The following is a 19,819-nucleotide window of genomic DNA, read 5'->3' on the forward strand; positions in this document are numbered from 1 at the left end:
TGCTCCTTGTCCCCTGACCGCGCCCTCCCGGGACCCCCGCTCCAACCCCCCCCCGGGATCCCACCCCCTACACAACCCCCTCTGCTCCCTGTCTCCTGACTGCCCCCCAGCCCCTATCCAGCACCACCCTCCACCTCCTGACAGGCCCCCGGGACTCCCACACCCTATTCAACCTCCCTGACCCAGAACCTCCGCCCCATCCAACCGCTCCCTGTCTCCTGACTGCCCCCCAGAACCCTCTACCCTACCCCCCCACCGCCGCATGCGCCGCGGCCACCCCGTTACGCTCGCTGCCTGCGCGGCGGCATAGCTGCAGGGGAGTGGGGGACAACAGGGGAGGGGTTGGGGACTAGCCTCCCCAGTCAGGAGCTCAAGGGCTGGGCAGGATGGTCCCACGAGCCCGATGTGGCCTGCAGGCTGTAGTTTGCCCACCTCTGATCTAGACCATTCCTGACAGGTGTTTGTCTAACCTGCTCTTAAAAATCTCCAATGATGAAGATTCCGCAACCTCCCTTGGCAATTTATTCCAGTGCTTAACCACCCCGACAGTTAGGAATTTTTTCCTAATGTTCAACCTAAACCTCCCTTGCTGCAATTTAAGCCCATTGCTTCTTGTCCTATCCTCAGAGATTAAGAAGAACAATTTTTCTTCCTTCTCCTTGTAACAACCTTTTATGTACTTGAACCCTGTTATGTCCTCCCTCAGTCTTCTCTTCTCTAAACTAAACAAACTCAATTTTTTTCAATCTTCACTCATAGGTCATGTTTTCTAGACCTTTAATAATTTTTGTTACTCTTCTCTGGACTTTCTCCAATTTGTCCACATCTTTCCTGAAATGTGGCGCCCAGAACTGGACACAATACTCTAGTTGAGGCCTAATCAGCACAGAGTAGAGTGGAAGAATTACTTACCGTGTCTTGCTTACAACACTCCTACTAATGCATCTCAGAAGGATGTTTGCTTTTTTTGCAACAGTGTTACACTGTTGACTCATAGTTAGCTTATGGTCCACTATGACCCCCAGATTCCTTTCCTCAGTACTCTTTCCTGTGCAGTCATTTCCCGTTTTGTTTGTGTGCAACGGATTATTCCTTCCTAAATGAAGTACTTTGCATTTGTCCTTATTGAATTTCATCCTATTTACTTCAGACCATTTCTCCAGTTCAGATCATTTTGAATTTTAATCTTATCATCTAAAGCACTTGCAACCCCTCCCAGCTTGGTATCGTCCGCAAACTTTATAAGTATACGCTCTATACCATTATCTAAATAATTGAAGAGTAGTTTTGTATCGTCTGCAAATTTTGCCACCTCACTGTTTACTCCTTTTTTCAGATCATTTATGAATATGTTGAATAGGACTGGTCCCAGTATAGACCCTTGGGACTATTTACCTCTCTCCATTCTGAAAACTAACCATTTATTCCTACCCTTTGTTTCCTATGTTTTAACCAGTTACCAATCCCTGAGAGGACCTTCCCTCTTACCCCGTGACAGCTTACTTTGCTTAAGAGGTTTTGGTGAGGGACCTTGTCAAAGGCTTTCTGAAAATCTTAAGTACACTATATCCACTGGATCCCCCTTTTCCACATGCTTGTTGACCCACTCAAAGAATTCTAGTAGATTCGTGAGGCATGATTTCCCTCTACAAAAACCCTATTGACTTTTCCCCAACAAATTACATTCTTAGAATGTGGCTTTTCATTTGTCAGATTACAGATAAATCCTCCTCATCTTCTCTACTCAACCAACTGTGGTTTGATTCCGTAGAACTTCTAATTTCAAGGTTCAGCCCTGGTCTACACTGCTGGGAGGGGAATCGATCTAAGTTATGCAACTTTAGCTATGTGAATAACGTAGCTGAAGTTGATGTACTTAGATCGACTTACCATGGTGTTTTCACTGTAGTGAGTAGACTGCTGCTTCCCCGTTGACTCTGCCTGCGCCTCTTGCAGTGGTGGAGTACAGGAGTCGACGGGAGTGCGCTTGGGGATCGATTTATCGCGTCTAGACTGGACGCAATAAATTGACCCCTGCTGGATCGATTGCTGCCCACCGATCCAGCGGATAGTGTAGACATACCCTTAATGTGCTACTTTCTGACTACTGGTTGATCTATACTGACTAGAGAAGGAGGCAAGTTGTTCATTCTCAGACATGCCTAGTAAAAAAGCATGCATCTGGGAGAAATTATCGTGTTTTTAAAATGTTACCACATTTTAACTAATGATTTGCAATTAATGTAGACAGTGCAGGTGTTGTCAGCCTTTCCTAGTGTTCCGAATTACACTTGATAGGACACGCACACAACTGCTACGAATTACACTTGATAGGACACGCACATAACTGCTACGAATTACACCTGATAGGACACGCACACAAATGCTACGAATTACACCTGATAGGACATGCTCACAAATGCTACGAATTACACCTGATAGGACACGCACACAAATGCTACGAATTACACCTGATAGGACATGCACAGTTCGAATCTAGGCTAAGGCACATAAACAAAGTCCACAACTGCAGAGTTCCCAAAAAACACTAAGTTTATTACGCTTGAGCATGGTGCCCCTCTGCTAGCCAGGAAGGGGCCCCGAATACAGATTATACAAAGTTTATATACTTTTTAGCAAAGCATGTTGCCCTCGTGCATCGGAAACCTTAGCCAATAAACAAACCCTTTTCTTATCTACCACCTATCCTTGCTTGGTGCATTCCTCGTGCTAAACCAGTATGTTAATTACACAGCATGGTCCTAAAGCCATGCATCACTAACTTTTATTATCAGGATGGGAGGCCTCACATCAAAGGCCAGGAGATAGGGAGTTAGGGACTGACAAAAACCAGATACTGGGAGTCAAGGCAGGCTGGAGACAAGGAGGAGGATTTTCACCGGAATGCAGTATCTAAGGAACACTCCTCCTGGTGCATGATGTGCTTGCTTTTAGACAATGGTGGGCCCCAAACCAAAATGGAGTCACATGTGCTAACTTTTCCTTAACGCTAGTGTAGACATGTCCACTGTGACTGCTTGCAAAATCCCTGTTCGGTCTGAGGAAAACCTACACCTGCTTACTCATAGGCTGACATTCCCGGATGTACCCCAGTAATAGTCCTGTGCTTGTGTTGTAATGCAGGATAGAGATACTGTATAAGCGAGTCCTGTTGTGTATTTTCTCTTTTGGTTTTAAAATTCACCATTCTTAAGTTTGTGTCCATGCAGAATTAGTATATTATTTGCTAAATAGATTCACCAAATATAAATATACCATGCCACTCCCAACTTTTCAAGCAGATGTCTGAACAGATAGTTGAACAAAAACAAGATTACTTACTTGTTCTTGCAATGGAGACTTAAATACCTGCATATGCCAATATAACTCTTAAATTGGTAGGTTTTCCGAGGACTGACATAAAAGGTACACTATTTAGATTTATACTAAGTAATAAAAGAGTACCCATACAATGCTCTGGGCATCCTTGACAACTTTCTAAAAATATGCTGAAATGTATTTCTGAGTCCAGCTGTGTAACCCTATGTATCGTGCCCAAGCTCTGCACCTTCCTTTTGCTTGTCTTTGTAGACCATGTGGTTTTTCCATTCTGGTCCAGTAAACGGCTTTAGGAATTCTGTTCTAGAATTGAAGATGAAACTACTGAGCTATATATTACAGGTTACTCTGTGTTCTGAAGAAGGTGAACAGGATTTAAAAATTCTCCAAGTATCGAATGCAAATGCTACAACTTCTGAAAACAAAAATTCTATTGAAAGAAACTGGAGTCTGGCTTTTTGTTGTTGCAATTAAAACAATTTGTCATGATTGATAAAATGATTTAAATAAAGTAATTATGGACCATTCTGTCTAGAGTTTGGTGACAGTGGCTGGATATTATGACAGTAAAATCTCAGTGTTGTATCACTTTTTTGAGGGTCTATATGTGCTTTTCTTTAAGCAAATGGGTCTAGTAATTTATCAGTGTACAGTCAACAAAGGTCTTCTACCACAGTAGATGCTTTTACAGCATGCCTGCTTTCACAATATGGTTAAAAGAGCATCAATGCAGACACATGAGCTTTTGTTTGGTCTTCAACCATGTGGAATGCATATGCCAGGGCCTTGAGGTTAAATAAAATAAATAAATAAAAAAAAATAGAATTGGGGGTTGTTCAGGACTTGTAGTATTTGGTCACTTCTAGAAGAAAGGTCTTTGATCTGAGAGTCTGGAAGGAGGAAAGTGGAAATGTTTTAGACACAGTGCAGTGCTAGCAAAAGCCACATGAAAACTTTCTTTGTGGCTTAGCCTTTCCATAGATGGACAGCTTCTTTATTTTATAGAGTTCAAAAGAAGTGTGTTTATCAAAAAGCTTTTAACAATATTTATTTCCTGGTGTAATACATAAAAACTAATGGGGATGGTGTAGAAAGAGCTTTTTAAACTGGTAACTACTAAAATAAACTTGTTTGTGGTGGTGTTTGACACTTTTTTTTATCTTTGGAGGTTGGAAGGAGATGCATGGTTATTAATGTAATAAGTTTCATTTGAACATGAAATATGTAAACTCATGCACTGTTGTGGGATTTGGGAGCTTAAAGTTGAGGAGTTTTGCCCAAACTGAGATGGAGATGTTTATGTAGCACCCAAAAGTACTTCAGTCACGTGGGAAGTCCCTGTCTCGAAGAGCTTACAGTCTAAATGCAACATCCAAACAGAGGGGAGAAATGAAGCACAGCTCCTTTTTAGGCTTGTTGCTTAAAACAGCAGCTCCGGAGAATGTATTTTTTAAAAGACCATAACCTGATTTTCATCCTATATATGTCTATATATAACTAAATTAAAAACAAGAACCTTTTGAATTTTCTTCCCTTTTCCCCAAGACCAGTAGGATAAAACAGTAACACATTCAAGTCACCCAGCAGCCCCCAGTTTTCTGTGCTCATTGGTATAACTGGATTCTGCAACATGACTACATTTTTTCAGCTTTTCGATGTGTTGCAGTCAGTGCTGTGTGCTTATATTTTATTGGATGCCTCTGTGCTAGTGCTGTAATATTTTACATTGTACCCTACTGTGACCGGGTCGGGCCAGATGGCTACAGGAGAGTGATAGAAGGCAGATAGATTAGCCCCAGGTTAAGTATGTCCCTTTTCCATGGGTAAGGTACCAGGGAAGGTTCCAGAACAATCAGGAACTTTCTGGAAACAATTAAGGCAGACAGGCTGATTGGCTGCAGGTGTTCTAATCAAGAAGCTGCTAGAATCAGTTAAGGCTAATCAGGGCACCTGGGTTTAAAAACAAGCTCACTTCAGTTTGTGGTGCGAGTGTAAGGAGCTGGGAGCAAGAGGCGCTAGGAGCTGAGAGTGAGAACGCGGACTGTTGGACGACTGAGGAGTACAAGCATTATCAGACGCCAGGAGGAAAGTCCTGTGGTGAGAATAAAGAAGGTGTTGGGAGGAGGCCATGGGGAAGTAGCCCAGGGAGTTGTAGCTGTCACGCACCTGTTACAGGAGCCACTGTAGACAGCTGCAATCCACAGGGCCCTGGGCTGGAACCCGGAGCAGGGGGCGGGCCCGGTTCCCCCCCTCCCCCCAACTCCCTACTTGATACAAGAGGAGTTGAACTGGACGGTGGGTTCCACCAGAGGGGAAGGTCTCTGACCTGTTCCCCGACCCACTAGGTGGATCAGCAGAGACTGTGGGGATTGTTCTTCTTCCTTTCCCCATGCTGGCCAGTGATGAGACTAACTGAGTGAACGGCAGATTTGAGCCACGAAAGTGGCCAAACTGAGGGCTGCCGTGAACCTCTGAGGCGAGAAAATCTGCCAATAAGTGCAGGACCCACCAAGGCAGAGGAGGAACTTTCTCACACTACATTTATATTGTTTTATGGAGAAGGATCCTAAAACCTTTAACAAACTATATGTAGCCAACCTACGCTGAACTAATGCTAACAGCCATTTGAGGTGTTAGCTCTTTAGCAATACACACCAGCACCACGCATCATTTCAGGAGAGGAAGTGAAGATTGTTGTATACTGCAGAGGGATTTGTGTGTTTCTCATAACTTTCCAAGCAGAAATTTCTTCAGGACAGAAAGTGCCCTGTGAAAGTCAAGTACATCGTTTCAAAGGAAGTATATTGAGAGCGCTGTTAGGGTCCAGCTTAAGGCAAAATTCCCATAGTGTAGAATGGTGCAGGCTCAGGCCCTTTGTAAAAGTAATATATTAAATCAAATCACTCTGACATTTTTACTCCACAAAGGGAATCTGATAGGTTTCCTTCTAGCACCAGCACTAATGGTTCAGCCTTCAAATGACCCTTCTTCCTTGCCGAGAAAGACATAACAAGACACCACTTGGAGCCCTTCAACAGTCGTTTAGTGGGCCTACTTTGGCAGTTTGAGATGCTCCCTTACCATTTTTTCTCCCCCTATCTGTATTTCAGATGTTTGTGCGTTCCTTGCAGTGTTTTCATTTGCAGCTGGCCTGCAAAGGGGCAGCCCAATCTCAACAGCACTGTGCTGTCAATAGACCACCACCTAGCCCATATTTTGTATATTTGAATGTACTCTTACTTGAAGGATAACTACTTTCTTTTAAGCCGTTTTTTAAAAATACCACTCAGGAACAGTCAAATTGACTCTTACAAAGTGAGAGGATTTTTTTAAAAAATCTAGAAACCTTAACACTGTCCTCTCTTATAATGCCTGATTCATAACTACATACAGAGAGATTACGTTTTCAGATTAAACTGTATCTTCGTTTCCTTGTTGAATTTTAGGACACCTTTTTTCCCCCACCCCATCTTTTTTCCCATGATGTTTGATTGTGTCTGTAGTAGGTTGATCTTCTTTGCACAGACCTTTTGGGCTGCAATCCTGCAAGGTTCCTAGTGTCTTTGATTCTCTTTAAAGTCAACGGGAGCTGACTACACTCAACACCTTATGGGATCAGGAAAGCTGTAGTAGAAATGAGTAAAATGTTAGCTTGTGATTCATCAGAGTTGAATGATGGCCAGAGACCTATGCATAAATAAAACATTACACATTTATATAACATCCTGTAGTAGTAGTGGCTGGCAAAAAATCTTAGACAATTTATTGCTCCTACCATATCTAGCAGAATGAGACATAATAGGGAATTTTTACACTTTGTATTCTGGTATCTGTGTTTTAGTTGTGTTCATGAAATGGGCAGAAGTACATAGTCTCTGAGGTTTCCTTTTATATTTTCATGCCAATCAAAATAATTTCTGGTTGGTGAAGATGGGAAGTCAGAATTAGTCTAGGACAGTGTAGCTTTCACTTAGCTCATTCAATGCATTTTAATCCAAATGCTTCTTTACCTTCCTTAATTTCTAAATCTGTACTGCTTAAACCCATGATTAATATGTTGGAGGCATACAGGCATATTCAGTTTAGTAATACATTTCAGCCTTTTCTGCAGAAATGTTTTTGCAAGTGGTTAGGCCGTCAGATAGGAGCCTTCTGTTGCTTGTTGTTTTTTTTTTAAATGTTTTTACTACTTAAACTTTCTAAAATAACTGATTGTGTTTTTAATTGAATTGAAATGTATGCAGTTGAATATACCCTTAATGTTTGGAAAGTCATCAAAGTTAGAGATGGACTAGACCACTTAGATCATCTAAAGTAATCAGTCTCTCAGCCAGTTCAGGGCTGTTTCTTAGACTACATTTTTTAGTGCTTTGTTCAGTCTGGATTTAAATGTTTCAGGTTAATGAGTCGCTACTTTCCCTTAATAGACTGTTCCTCGAGTGACTGTGTTTTGCTGACAGGATTTTTTTATTTCCTGGAAACCTGTATTTTCCCTTTAACTTTCTCTTTCTCGGACTCTTACGTCCCAAACTAAATCGAACCTCTCCAGGCTTGGTGTTCATACTCTTAAAAGCTTGTAGGTTCTTAACGTCTCTCTCTCCTGTTACTTATTGATTAGCTATGCTCTACTTGTCTGGCTCTTCTAAACATTCCTCACCAGCCAGTCCTGCCAGCCTCCTGACTATTTTTATGAAAAGATGTAACAGTCAATGCTTGAAGTGTATTGACAGCTTACTAATAGTCATAGGAAATGTTTTGCTTTTTCTTAGTTGGAAACCTGTATGTACACTTTCTATCATATAATAATCATCTGTCAATATCTGAATTTTTTGTTTTGTAATTTTAGTGTAATATGTAAACCACTTTGTTTCACTGGCCAAAACTCTGCTTCGTTCATGCAAAATCTGCCCTCTTACATCTCATGCAATTTGAGTGATGTCAGTGTGGTTGTCTGGGTGTATAGTAAGTCAGCGCTGAATTTAACCCAGTGTGTACAGAACTACACAATTGCTGGTCTGTTAGCTGCCCTACAGCTTATGTCAGTAAACACCTGAAAAGTCAGAGGTGGTCACTAATTTGCATTAGTTATCATGAATTTCATTAAATTATTACATTATCTTGAACAGTCCCATTCTGTTTCTGTACATTGATGGAGCTCTGACTTCAGTGGAGTTACATCACTTGACACTAGCATGGGACTTGGCCTGCTGTTTTTAAAAGGTTAGCTATAGATGTGAGCCCAAGAGTCGTTTTACCTTTTCAAATTGACAGAATTAGTAAATTCATTCTCACAGTGACATTCCCTTCATAATGGGATTTACGGAAATGTTAGAAAGGCGTTAGGTATTTTTAGAGTAACTTTAGTGTGTACCGGGGTCTTTTTAAAAAATACTTTCTCCACAGATTTCATTTAGTCAAATTAAATTAAACTGACATAGCGTAATATTTCATGTTCACTTACAGGGAGTCCAATCAACTTACTTTGATTTTAATTATTTCTGCTGGGAATTGTCATTACTTCATTTTTCTCCTCTTTCTCTTTTTGTTTTCTAAAACCCAGATTTAGGTCGTTCTCGAGAACTGCAATATGTTTATGTGGATAACAATATTCACCTGAAAGGGCTCCCTTCTTATCTATATAATAAAGTCATTGGTTGCAGCGGGTAAGCATGAATTAACTTAATGTCTTACATACCTTTATCTTCTAACGCTCTTCATAAATACATGCCTGTGTGATACAACTGAATTTTATTTTGGGTTATTCATTCAGGACTGATGTTACTTTGAAGGGATTACTTTGGCTGCCTGTTCTATATTACTTTTGTAATCTTCTGCATTAATTTGCTGAACATTTTAATATTTCAGTGCTAAGCCACAACAGCCAGAGCATTTGTGGATATTTGTAGGAAACATTTACTGATAATGTAGGGCATGAAGCTGAAGACTGTGTTTTAAATTTGGCCCAAAATATAGGCTTCATTAAAACATACTTTTCCAAAATCAAGACCAATAGGTATATTCTGTATTTTTAAAATATGTTTCAATGATCTTTAATAAGTAAACATCTCTTACAGTGTTTGCATCCCATACATTGCAGCACTGGACTAGTCAGTGGATTCTCAAACCTTTGCCTGTAATGGACCATATCTGAATAGAATTTCACGTGGGCTTTCCTCTTATTCATACTCTCATAACATCCCTGTAGCAACTCTTTATAGTGCTTGGCACTCAATAAGCGATTAAATAATTTTCTACAAATTGCAATCCAACTTTTATGTATATTTAAAAATACCCTAAGCTCTATCGTATGTTTGCAAAAAGAAAAGGAGTACTTGTGGCACCTTAGAGACTAACCAATTTATTTGAGCATAAGCTTTCGTGAGCTACAGCTCACTTCATCAGATACATCATGAAAGCTTATGCTCAAATAAATTGGTTAATCTCTAAGGTGCCACAAGTACTCCTTTTCTTTTCGCGAATACAGACTAACACGGCTGTTACTCTGAAACCTATCGTATGTTTGTGAGTTTGATGTGAGGAGAAAGTGTGCTCTTCAGGACACTTGCCTGTTTCTTCCCTGACTTAAATCAGGAATAATAGCTCCACTGAAATTAATGTAGTTATGCTGGGGCAAAAGTGGTGAGAGGAGTACATGCCCCAATATCTTCTAATTATAAAATCACTGTGCTATTCCTCTCAACTATACCTACACTAATTATAAACTCCACATTTATAGCCCATGCCTTGTTAAAGTATGTTAACCATTACACATCTGAGAATTTTTAAGGTTTTCCTGATAGCCAAAGCTCATATTCCTGTTTGTTCCTGTGATGTATAAGTATTTTGAAGTTGTATCACAATTTGCTGTTGCCAGGTGGGGTCTCTCTGTGCTGATCAAAAATTTTATTGACCTTATCCTTCAATAAATGACGTGGTTGTATATCTACTTTAAGTGTTTGTTTTGCTTTATCAGAAACTGGAATAAATTGTAAACAAGATGTTAAATTGTTTTTCTTTACTTTTAATTCACTCTTCTTTTTTGAGAAAACACTATTGGTAGTACCTAAAAGTGTGCTAACAGGTTTGATTGAACAGTTTTGTTTATTTTCAGTCATTTTGAACCCCATCTTTGCCTTTCACTATATCTTTAATATTCCATTTTAATCTGTTAAAATGTTTGTATCTAAAACGAACCGTATGCAAATTTTTTGAGTGGCATCACTTGTCATCTTATTTCACAACTGTCTGCATAAACCAGATTTTCATTTGACTTTGTCCCTTTTAAAAGATGTCTGCTAGTGTTCCTCCTCATTTACGATATCTTCATTTTCATAGCCTAATCAGATTTTATGTTAGCCTTTGGCATTTTAACCACAATTGAATACAGCAAGTCTAGATGAGACGGCTAAAATGGCAGCATCCAATAGTTCCTTGACTACACTTCCTCTGTTACTGCCACTGGTGCAGCTACACCAGTAGTAGCTACAATGGAAAATTTAATAAGTCTTGTAGACAAGGCTGGACGCAGTCAAAGCATTGCATAAACGTGAACTAACTAATCCTCATAGCACTCCAGTAAGGCATGTGGGGAAACAAACCCACATTGTGCTCTGTGGTGGTACTTGTACTTTCTTTAACACATGAATAAAAAATATAATTTTTTAAAAATTACCACCAGCAATTAAAAACCAATTCAGCTGATCAGCTTTGTCCTCCCCATTACAGAAAGAGGGCAGCCACAGACCACATTTTAGCACTATATGGGTTGCATTTGGGTACAGCTGATCTTCTTGTCTCCCCAATATCAGTCATAACAGAAGTGCTCAGTCTTTGAGCAAGCAATTTGACTTGATAAAGTGCTTCCCCCTGCCCAGATTTCATCTTTGCGAATAAATTTCTGTCCCTTCCGCCAAAACAAAGATAGCACTTATATTTGCAAATTAAGAACAGAACTATTGCTGCACTGTCAGGGTTATTTCTAAAAAGAGGCTATATTAACAGGAGCTGCACACTTTTTCAGATTCCTTATGTTAAAAGGTAAAATCATTTTGTGACAGAATCTACTCTTCTTTAGTAAGCAAAATAGGGTCTCTGTTTGGACTTGTACATACTGGTAAAAGACACCTCTCCATACGCTATAAACATCTTTGATATAACTTAAAATACACATATTTAGGAGAAAAAATGTAACACAAAAGAAATTCCACTTGCTGGTCGCACTCTCATCTCCTCTTCTATAGGGTAACTGTTAACGGCATAAGGAACAACGTGCTCAAATAGAGTTGATAATGTACTGAATGGATGTTTAAATGGTATACTAATTGTCTGCTAAAGCATTTCTGTGTCCTTTGCAATAGTAAGCATTAGTGGCTGGTGTAAGGTCTTTACTGGTCAGGTAAACGGATTAGAGACCTGGAATGAAGATATGGTTGTTTAATGCTTTATATGGTCACTGTCTGGACAGGAAAACTGACGACTTGTTGCTAATTTCAAGCTAAGACTCTGAAAATAAAATATAAATTACATTGCTCAAGTAATGAATCTGTGAATTCTGCTGTCAGGCTGGCTGAAATATCATCTTTATATATGTGATTATCTCAGCACTTAAAATTTTTGTTTTCTCTTTTTCTGGATTGGATTTGCTGTTCTTCCACTTGGACTGATCGATTTACTGTTTTGAGCCTGTCATTCCTTCTGAATGTATACAATCATAGTTTTACTCCTGTGGTTTATTTACTAAAGCTGTTCGGTAACTCCACTTTTAACATGGAGTTTTAGTTTTTCCTAGCCACACAGAGGATCACTATAAGCAAGAAAGGGGATGGTGTTTCTCTTTCTTACCTCATGGCATTCTTGTTTGTGCATCCTTCATGCCTATTAATAACCAGTTGTTATTCTTAGGGCAGTATTCTTTCTCCTGACACGTCTTGGCAGAAATGTATACAGTTATCCCCTTAAACATGCTACCATCCTATTTTGCAACTTTTGGGGATGGAGAGGTGGATATTAATAACCTAGGCCATAAGATAGATGTGAGGCCCAGTTGATACTGAAGTAAGTATTCAATGCATTTTACCTGTGTTATCTATTGAGGTTAATAGGGGGTAGATCAGCTAAATTCAGTTCCTCACACCAGAACATTTCCCTTCCTTTGTATTTACTGAAAGATGCTGTATTGTAGGCACAGGTTTTTGGGGCCTGACATGATACATTTGATTTCTTAGTTCCTGACTTTCCTCCGCCCCCTCAATACTTTGTAAGGAAGATTCAATATTGATTGAAGTCAGTAGAGAGGTTTGTCAGTCTGCTGCTTGATGCTGTGTTCCATACCTCAGTTCTCCTGAGGTTTTCATCCACTGTCCTGTGCAGTTGAAGTTCCTTCTTATCTGGGACATGAAGGTTTTTTTCCCCCTTTTTCAGGTCTGTTAGGATCCGGTTTCTTTTCCTGGGCCCAATACCTGGAAAAGTTGACAATTCAGTTACTTTGCCCCTTTTCTTATTCCATTTGTTAGATCTGAACTTAACAAAGGCTGCACTTTTGCGTCCAATTTTTAAGTTGTTATAAACAATACCAAATAGTTCATGTCATTCCTGGCTTCTTAATAGTCTGGATAGACTGCAGCAGAAATCAAGTAGGGAATTTATTTTTTTACTAACAAACTAAACTGCTCTGTTTGGATCCGCTGTTCCTGAGAATCCCCCTTCTTCTGAACTTGGGTTGGGTTGGAAAGGGCAGAGTTTGCTGATTTTTCTGGGTTATCTTCTCATTTTCACCAGGGCAGTCTTTTCAGGGGAGCTCTGGGAGGGGGAAAGCAGCGTTCAGTGGCATTTAAAGCACTAATTGCCTTATGGCTATATTTTGCCTGACATGTTGTGGGTGGGAAATCCATTATCATTCCAAGCTGGTTGGTTCAAGGCACAGAAACCCTATTGTCAGGTAAGACATTGACCCATTAGTAAAATATTTTGTAATAGTAACAACCAGTTTGTACTGTTCAGTTAGGTCTGGCTAAATGAGAGTGACTCAGAGGCAAAGCTAGCAACACTAGACTTTGTTAGTCAATGTCCTTGGTTCACCTTGTGGCTCTGTTCTCATTTTTTCTAGGTATTGGGTATTACTTAATCAGTAAAGACCTTCAAATGGGCCACATCTAGCCGGTTACAGGCAGTTAGAATGTGTACTAAATTCATTTCAGTCTGAAACTCACACTGTGTATAAGAGTGAGCTCTTATTCTAGGAAGGCAGTGTTCTGTAGAACAGTGTAAAGTGCACTTTGAGGTGATTGCATATTGTTTCCCCAATGGTTACTTTTATTCTGGCTAACTGCTTTCTGAATGGTTTGTATTCCTCCAGCTGTGGCTCCCCTATTCAGGTTTCAGAGGTGAAGCTGCTCTCCTTTTCATCGGGACAGTTAACTGTGTTCCTCCCAGCAGAGGTGAAGTCTATAGGGACAGAGACCGATCATGTGCTGCCTTTGCAAGAGCTAGCCATGAGGACACTCTATAACACCTACTACAGGTTTTTAAAAGGTAATTTAATTGTCTATTCATATCCTTCAGAGCTTGACAAGACCCAGCAAATGAATGGTCTTTTCAGAGGTGACAGTAGCATTTATAGAGCTCTTCAAAGTGCTTTGCAAACATCAATGTTTTAAAATGTCTATTCCAGCAAATTACATTTAAGTGACCAACAAAAATTCTTTGGCCCAAAAGACATTGCTAAACATTGGGCTCCAAAGGTAAAGTGGTGGTTAGAATTTTTTTTGGGGTGGGGGAGAACAATGTAAAAGGATGCAGGCTTTTCACAGTCTGCAGTGGAGAAGAAACTGACTTTAATGGGACAGGAGAGGGAGAAATTATTATTCCCGAGGCAAGATTAGATGCATTGTCCAACAATGCAACTCCTTGCCAGGCAGCACGCTCCTAAACTGGCAGACTTGTTATACATAAGGCAGAAGAAATGTTAGCAGCCGTTGGCCATTTCAGTACAGCATGACAGCTGAGCTGCTTTAGTTCTGCTCCAGTTCACGCTCTTTGTTGAAAACTGGCCCATGGCTCCTCTGGTTATGTATCATACTACCACATGAGATACCAATATTTGAGAGTAATTTGGGGGTTCAGGCTTTGTTAGATTTTGGAATGTTGTGGATCTATCATATTCCATGCTTTGAGAATTTGTGAACCATGGAAGGAGATGTATGTAAAAAGGCTAATCAGGGAAAGCTTGGACTGGAATTATTGTTGTGAATCATAACCACTAAAGTAGTTCCTTTTGCCAAGAAAAAGTGTACAGTGAAGAGCTGACATTCTGCTGCTTGGACTTCTCTCTGCCCCAAACATTATTTATTTATTTAGGCCAATGATGGATGTCACATGTTAAGAGTGGGCCAAACACAGGAAACTATATTAGAGGAAACAATTCTGCACTGCTGGGGGAATGAATTAATGACTTGTTAGAGGTTGTGTGTTTCTGATTTCTGTTACTTAGGGGAAAAACAGGGAGGAGTTCAAATACCAAGATTATAACGGTACAATGCTCATAGAGCACAAGGTGCAATTTTCTGTGTGCATGCATGAAATTCTAATCTTTTTTGGAAGACAGGCTGGGGATTTGGGGCAAAAAGGATTATTCACTTCTCTCCTCTGGAAAGCAGAATTCAGATCTTTAAATTACAGATGACTGTAATTTTATCTATGTCACAACCACCACACAGTGTGGCAAGATAGTCACAAGCAAGGTTTAAGTTTAGAAAGGCCAGGGTAGTGTTGCACAATCAATGTGAAGTGTAGTCGGCAGGGTTCAGGAAAATTTGTGCAAGGCTGCAGGCATTATGTCTTTGGCCAGTGCTTGAGAGATGAGGAGTCACCTATTTGAAGTATCTTCCCTATCCTCAAATTTCTGCACTACAGTTTATTTTGTACCTTTCTAGTCTGGTCATAGTAACCATCATTAAAGGCGATGAGCAACACCTTGGGTGACAGTCAAAATCTGGTTGAGACTGGGGCATGGTCATGGGCGAACTATTAAAGGTCAATCCAGACAGGGATTAGATGGGTTGTGGGAAGGAGATGGAGGATGCGGCAGAGGTAATATCGCCCTCTTTGGTCCACTATTGGTTGCTTGTGTTTGCAATTTCAAGGGTGGTGTTAGAACCTCAGCTAGTGTTACAAAATCGTATTACAGCAGTGACCAGGCTGGCTTTCCTCGATCTTTGCCTGGTCAGCAAGTTGTGACCTCTTCTGTTAGATGCAGACCATTCTTCTGTTATCCATGCCTTTGTCACCTCAAAATTAGACTACTGGATTGCACTGTATGTGGGGCTACACTTTACATTTATTTAGAAACTGAGTCCGGCGCAAATTCTAGAAGTCTGTTTATTAAATTCTGCCCCTCATCTTGCTCAGTTAACACCCTATACTAGTGTGCAGCACTGGCTGCCTCTTTGTTTTCTGTTGGAGTTTCGGATGTTGGCTTTGACTTGTGGAAGTCCTAAGTGGCCTGGGGCCTGCCCAACTGAGAAATCACATTTCCCACAGCTGTGGCAAATGGGGGCACTGGAGCTGGATCCGGGGCCTCTTGGGTATAGAAGAGCGAGATCTGTTGACCTGTGGGGCATACTAATAAGGCCATGTATTTGCTGGGCCTTTTGGAGGTGGCTGTGGTTATGGCTTTGGTTATCGTTGGCAATTTTGAATTGCTGGATGATTAATTGTTTGGGGTTTGTATAAACTGTGCTGTGCTGTGGGATGGTTATTTATTGAATTATATAAATAAAATGATACCGACTTCCTTCCTAGAATCTTGTATTGTTGACTATTGAATAGCCACTGATTAGGACAGAGAACCTCACTTCGGTTAATAGATCTAATTTAATGACGCACACTTAACTAAATCCTCCAAATTTTAATTCTAAGTTTTGCTTGAGTCAGCCAATGCCTCTGTTTAGAAATGTTTTACTGCTTGTAGCATTTGCTGTTTTTTTGTATTTGCTTGAGCAACAGCACCTTCACCTAGCTGTTTGGGTCTGATTAATCCTATGCCTGCAGTTTTTTGTTAACTTCCCTTGCTTATTTACATTGCAAGTGCCATTATGGGCTTCATCTTATTTGCAAATAATTTGCTTAAGTTTACTATTCCTTTGACATGGCCAGATGTTACTGAGAGGATTAGTGAGATATTTAGTACACTAAGGGGTCATGGAACAGGTTTACTATGTTGAACCTTATCATGAATTTGTTTTGTTACAATCCTGGTTCTTAACTTATGTTTCTTTTCTTCTCTAGATTTCAGCTTCCTAACTCCAATCTCATTACCTAAAAGTCTCTTGGAATTACTGCACTGCCCTCTGGGACACTGTCACCGTTGCAGCCAGCCCATGTTTACCATTGTCTACCCAAAGCTCTTTCCCTTGAGGGAGACTCCAATGGCGGGCCTGCACCAGGGGTAATTACAGAAAATTAGACTGGGGTTTCAGACCTTCCATAGGGGCTCCTGTTGGGAAGAAAAACATCTTTATGGAACTTGAGGAATTTTTTTTAGCTTGGCAGCCTTAATGGGGTAAAGTCTTTTTTTCTGAGATCTCCTATCAAAGGGGACCGTCATATTTATTTCTGTCATTTCCCACCAGCATTTTATTGTGCATGTACTAACAAGGGCAACAGTAGTCACCATGATACTTGCTGATGGTACTCAGGGTTGTGAGGCACCTTCCTATTATGTGCCTTAGCGTGATGAAGCCTTGTCTGTGCCTGCTATGTATCAGCTCCATGGGCAACACAAGCACTTCCCTCTAGGCTTCACAGGCCCTGCTGTCACCTTATGTTAGCAGTTGGCACATCCCAGCCCATAAGCCCTCCAAGCACCTCCCTGGAGTGTCCAGTCTGTTCCAGTGGACACTCGCGATATTCTCAGATTTGTTGCTTCAGAAGAAACAGTACACCCCAGCTTAACAGTTCCACCTCCAATCACTTGTCCGCTTAACGTACAGCACTTAGATATGTTTATAGTAAAGTCAAGTATAAGTTTATTTAACAAAACATAACATCCAAGTAGTAGCAAGTAGAAGTATTGGGAAAAAATGATTACGTATAAAATAATATCATAACATACATTCTAGAGCCTAGACTTCATTAACAAGATACTCTCATGTCTAACCAATATTGCTCTCCCCGAATCCTTGCATCACTTTTCAGCCAGCTGGCTTGACCCTTTTTTCATGAGACAAGAATACTGTCAGCTGGCCTTTTTGGTGAAGGACCCAGAGTGTCACTTTGTACTCCAAGATATACCAGAGCAATTTTTTGTTTATCCATACACAGGACACCCCCCCACACACACACACACTTGTTTTCTTAATCCTGTAGATTCCTCTGCTGTAGATTTTGAAATCTCTTCTTTTGCCTGTGGCTCAGTATGCAAACAGGCCTCCATTATGAGGCATCCCAATACACAAATGGCCAGATATGGAGATAGGTGTCTATTACCTTCTGCCTGAAAGGAACACTTCTGAGGTATGTCATCTCTGGTGAACTATTATGCAAATATCTGACCTGGGGATCCATCTGAAATCCTGTGCCGTCTGCCAGTTAGCACCAAGGCGTCCCTGGTTCATACCTTCTCCCTTACATTGATGCCGTAGAGTTAGCTCCTGCCCAGTTGCCTGGGCAGTGAATGTGCCACCACATTTTCCTTTCCCTTCATATGTACCATTTCCATGTCATATGCTTTGAGCGCTCTCGAATGCAGAGTCTGGAGTTGGTACCTTTTGTTCTGTGAAACCATGCCAATGGACTGTGGTCTGTTAGGACTCTGGACTTCCTGTGGAATAGGTAAGGCCGTAGCTGCCTGACCGCCCACACAATTGCATAACATTCTCTTTTTGTGACAGAAAATTTTCTTCAGTGTGGGGAAGGGAATCACTTTTTTTTACTTGAGTTATAGGATGCTTTTTATTGCCTTGGCCCGCTTGCATTAACACCGCTCCCAGGCCTGTATTGGATACATCTGTGCAGAGTTCAGCCATCTTATCAAAGCTAGTACTGGCTTGAACCAGTTTCTCTAATGGAATTCTTTTCACTTTATCAAAGCCTTCTTGACAGGCTGCAGTCTCTTTTTGCAGAGGTCTGTAATTGCAGACAGAATGTTACTGAAACCTTCCACAAGCCAGCATTAATAATTTGCCAAACCTCTAAAAGACTGAACTTGCTTTTTGGTTCAAGGTACAGGCCAGTTAACAATGGACTCCACTTTTAAAGGATCCAGACAAATCTGTCCCTCTTCTGTCCAATAGCCTAAGTAAAGGACTTTTGGCCTCCCCATCTTACGTTTTGTCATTTTTACTGTAAGACCAGCATCTTTGCGTCTCTTCAGCACAATTCCCACATCATCCTTATAATCTTGCCAGGAATGGCTGAATATTACAATATCATTTATGGAGGCATGAGCAAAGCCCTATAACCTGGCCAACACTTGATTAACGAGCCTCTGAAATGTGACTTCTGCATTAATTAACTTAAAAGGTAACACTTTAAACTGACAAAGTTCTGAATTGGTTATGAAGGTGAATTTTTTTTTTCCTGTACTTCAATGTCTAAGGGGATTTGCCTTTTGTTAAATCCAGGGTGCTTGGTAATTTTGTCCTGCCTAAAATGTCTAGCATATCATTGATTCTGGGCATAGGGTAGGCACCAGAAACTTGTGACAGCATAAAGCTTTTTTGGGGACCGTAACAACTGGAGAAGCCTAGGGACTATTATTTGACTCTGTAACTATTCCCATGTCTAGCATGCTTGCTTCCTCCTTGCAAATTTGCTCCTGCATTTTGCCAGTTGTCTTGTATGCTCTGCTGGACACTGGCTTTGGTCCGACAGTGTTAATCTTATGGACCATTTTGTGAGTCAGGCCTGGCCTGCTGGAAAATACCTGTCAGTGACTTTGCAGCATGGCCACATTTGCCTTTTCAGTTAAGTTTAACCCTTCATATAAATCAGTGCCCTCTAGTTGGGTATCGCTGTGGCATTCAATCACCAAATCAATAAGAGGGGCTGTCTCGCAGTCCTAAACTGCACAGCAAATCTTGTTTACAATGGCTTCACGATTGTAGTATACTTTTAACCTGTTGATTTGCACAGTTGGAGGTGTAACCCTGCTGTGGGGCCTTGGTATATTGCAGGTAACATTAACTCTTTCTGCCACCTCATAAGCCTCTTCCCATGAATTGTGCATTTTGTGCGTATTTAGAATCTTAGAATCATAGAATATCAGGGTTGGAAGGGACCCCAGAAGGTCATCTAGTCCAATCCCCTGCTCAAAGCAGGACCAATTCCCAGTTAAATCATCCCAGCCAGGGCTTTGTCAAGCCTGACCTTAAAAACCTCTAAGGAAGGAGATTCTACCACCTCCCTAGGTAACGCATTCCAGTGTTTCACCACCCTCTTAATGAAAAAGTTTTTCCTAATATCCAATCTAAACCTTCCCCAC

General features: G+C 40.7%; 1 protein-coding gene across 2 annotated transcripts in view; it reads left to right on the plus strand.

Moving 5' to 3' along the window:
* Positions 1-19,819, plus strand: part of LRRC28 (leucine rich repeat containing 28) — an 89,042-nt gene that overhangs the window by 56,412 nt on the left and 12,811 nt on the right. For both annotated transcript variants that reach the window (XM_073304279.1, XM_073304280.1), the window contains exons 7-9: positions 8,900-9,002; positions 13,694-13,869; positions 16,624-16,783. In XM_073304279.1, the coding sequence (XP_073160380.1) occupies positions 8,900-9,002; positions 13,694-13,869; positions 16,624-16,783 (439 nt within the window). The remainder of the gene's footprint in view (positions 1-8,899; positions 9,003-13,693; positions 13,870-16,623; positions 16,784-19,819) is intronic.

This window comes from Lepidochelys kempii, chromosome 10 (assembly GCF_965140265.1).
Source record: "Lepidochelys kempii isolate rLepKem1 chromosome 10, rLepKem1.hap2, whole genome shotgun sequence".
NCBI lineage: Eukaryota > Metazoa > Chordata > Testudines > Cheloniidae > Lepidochelys > Lepidochelys kempii.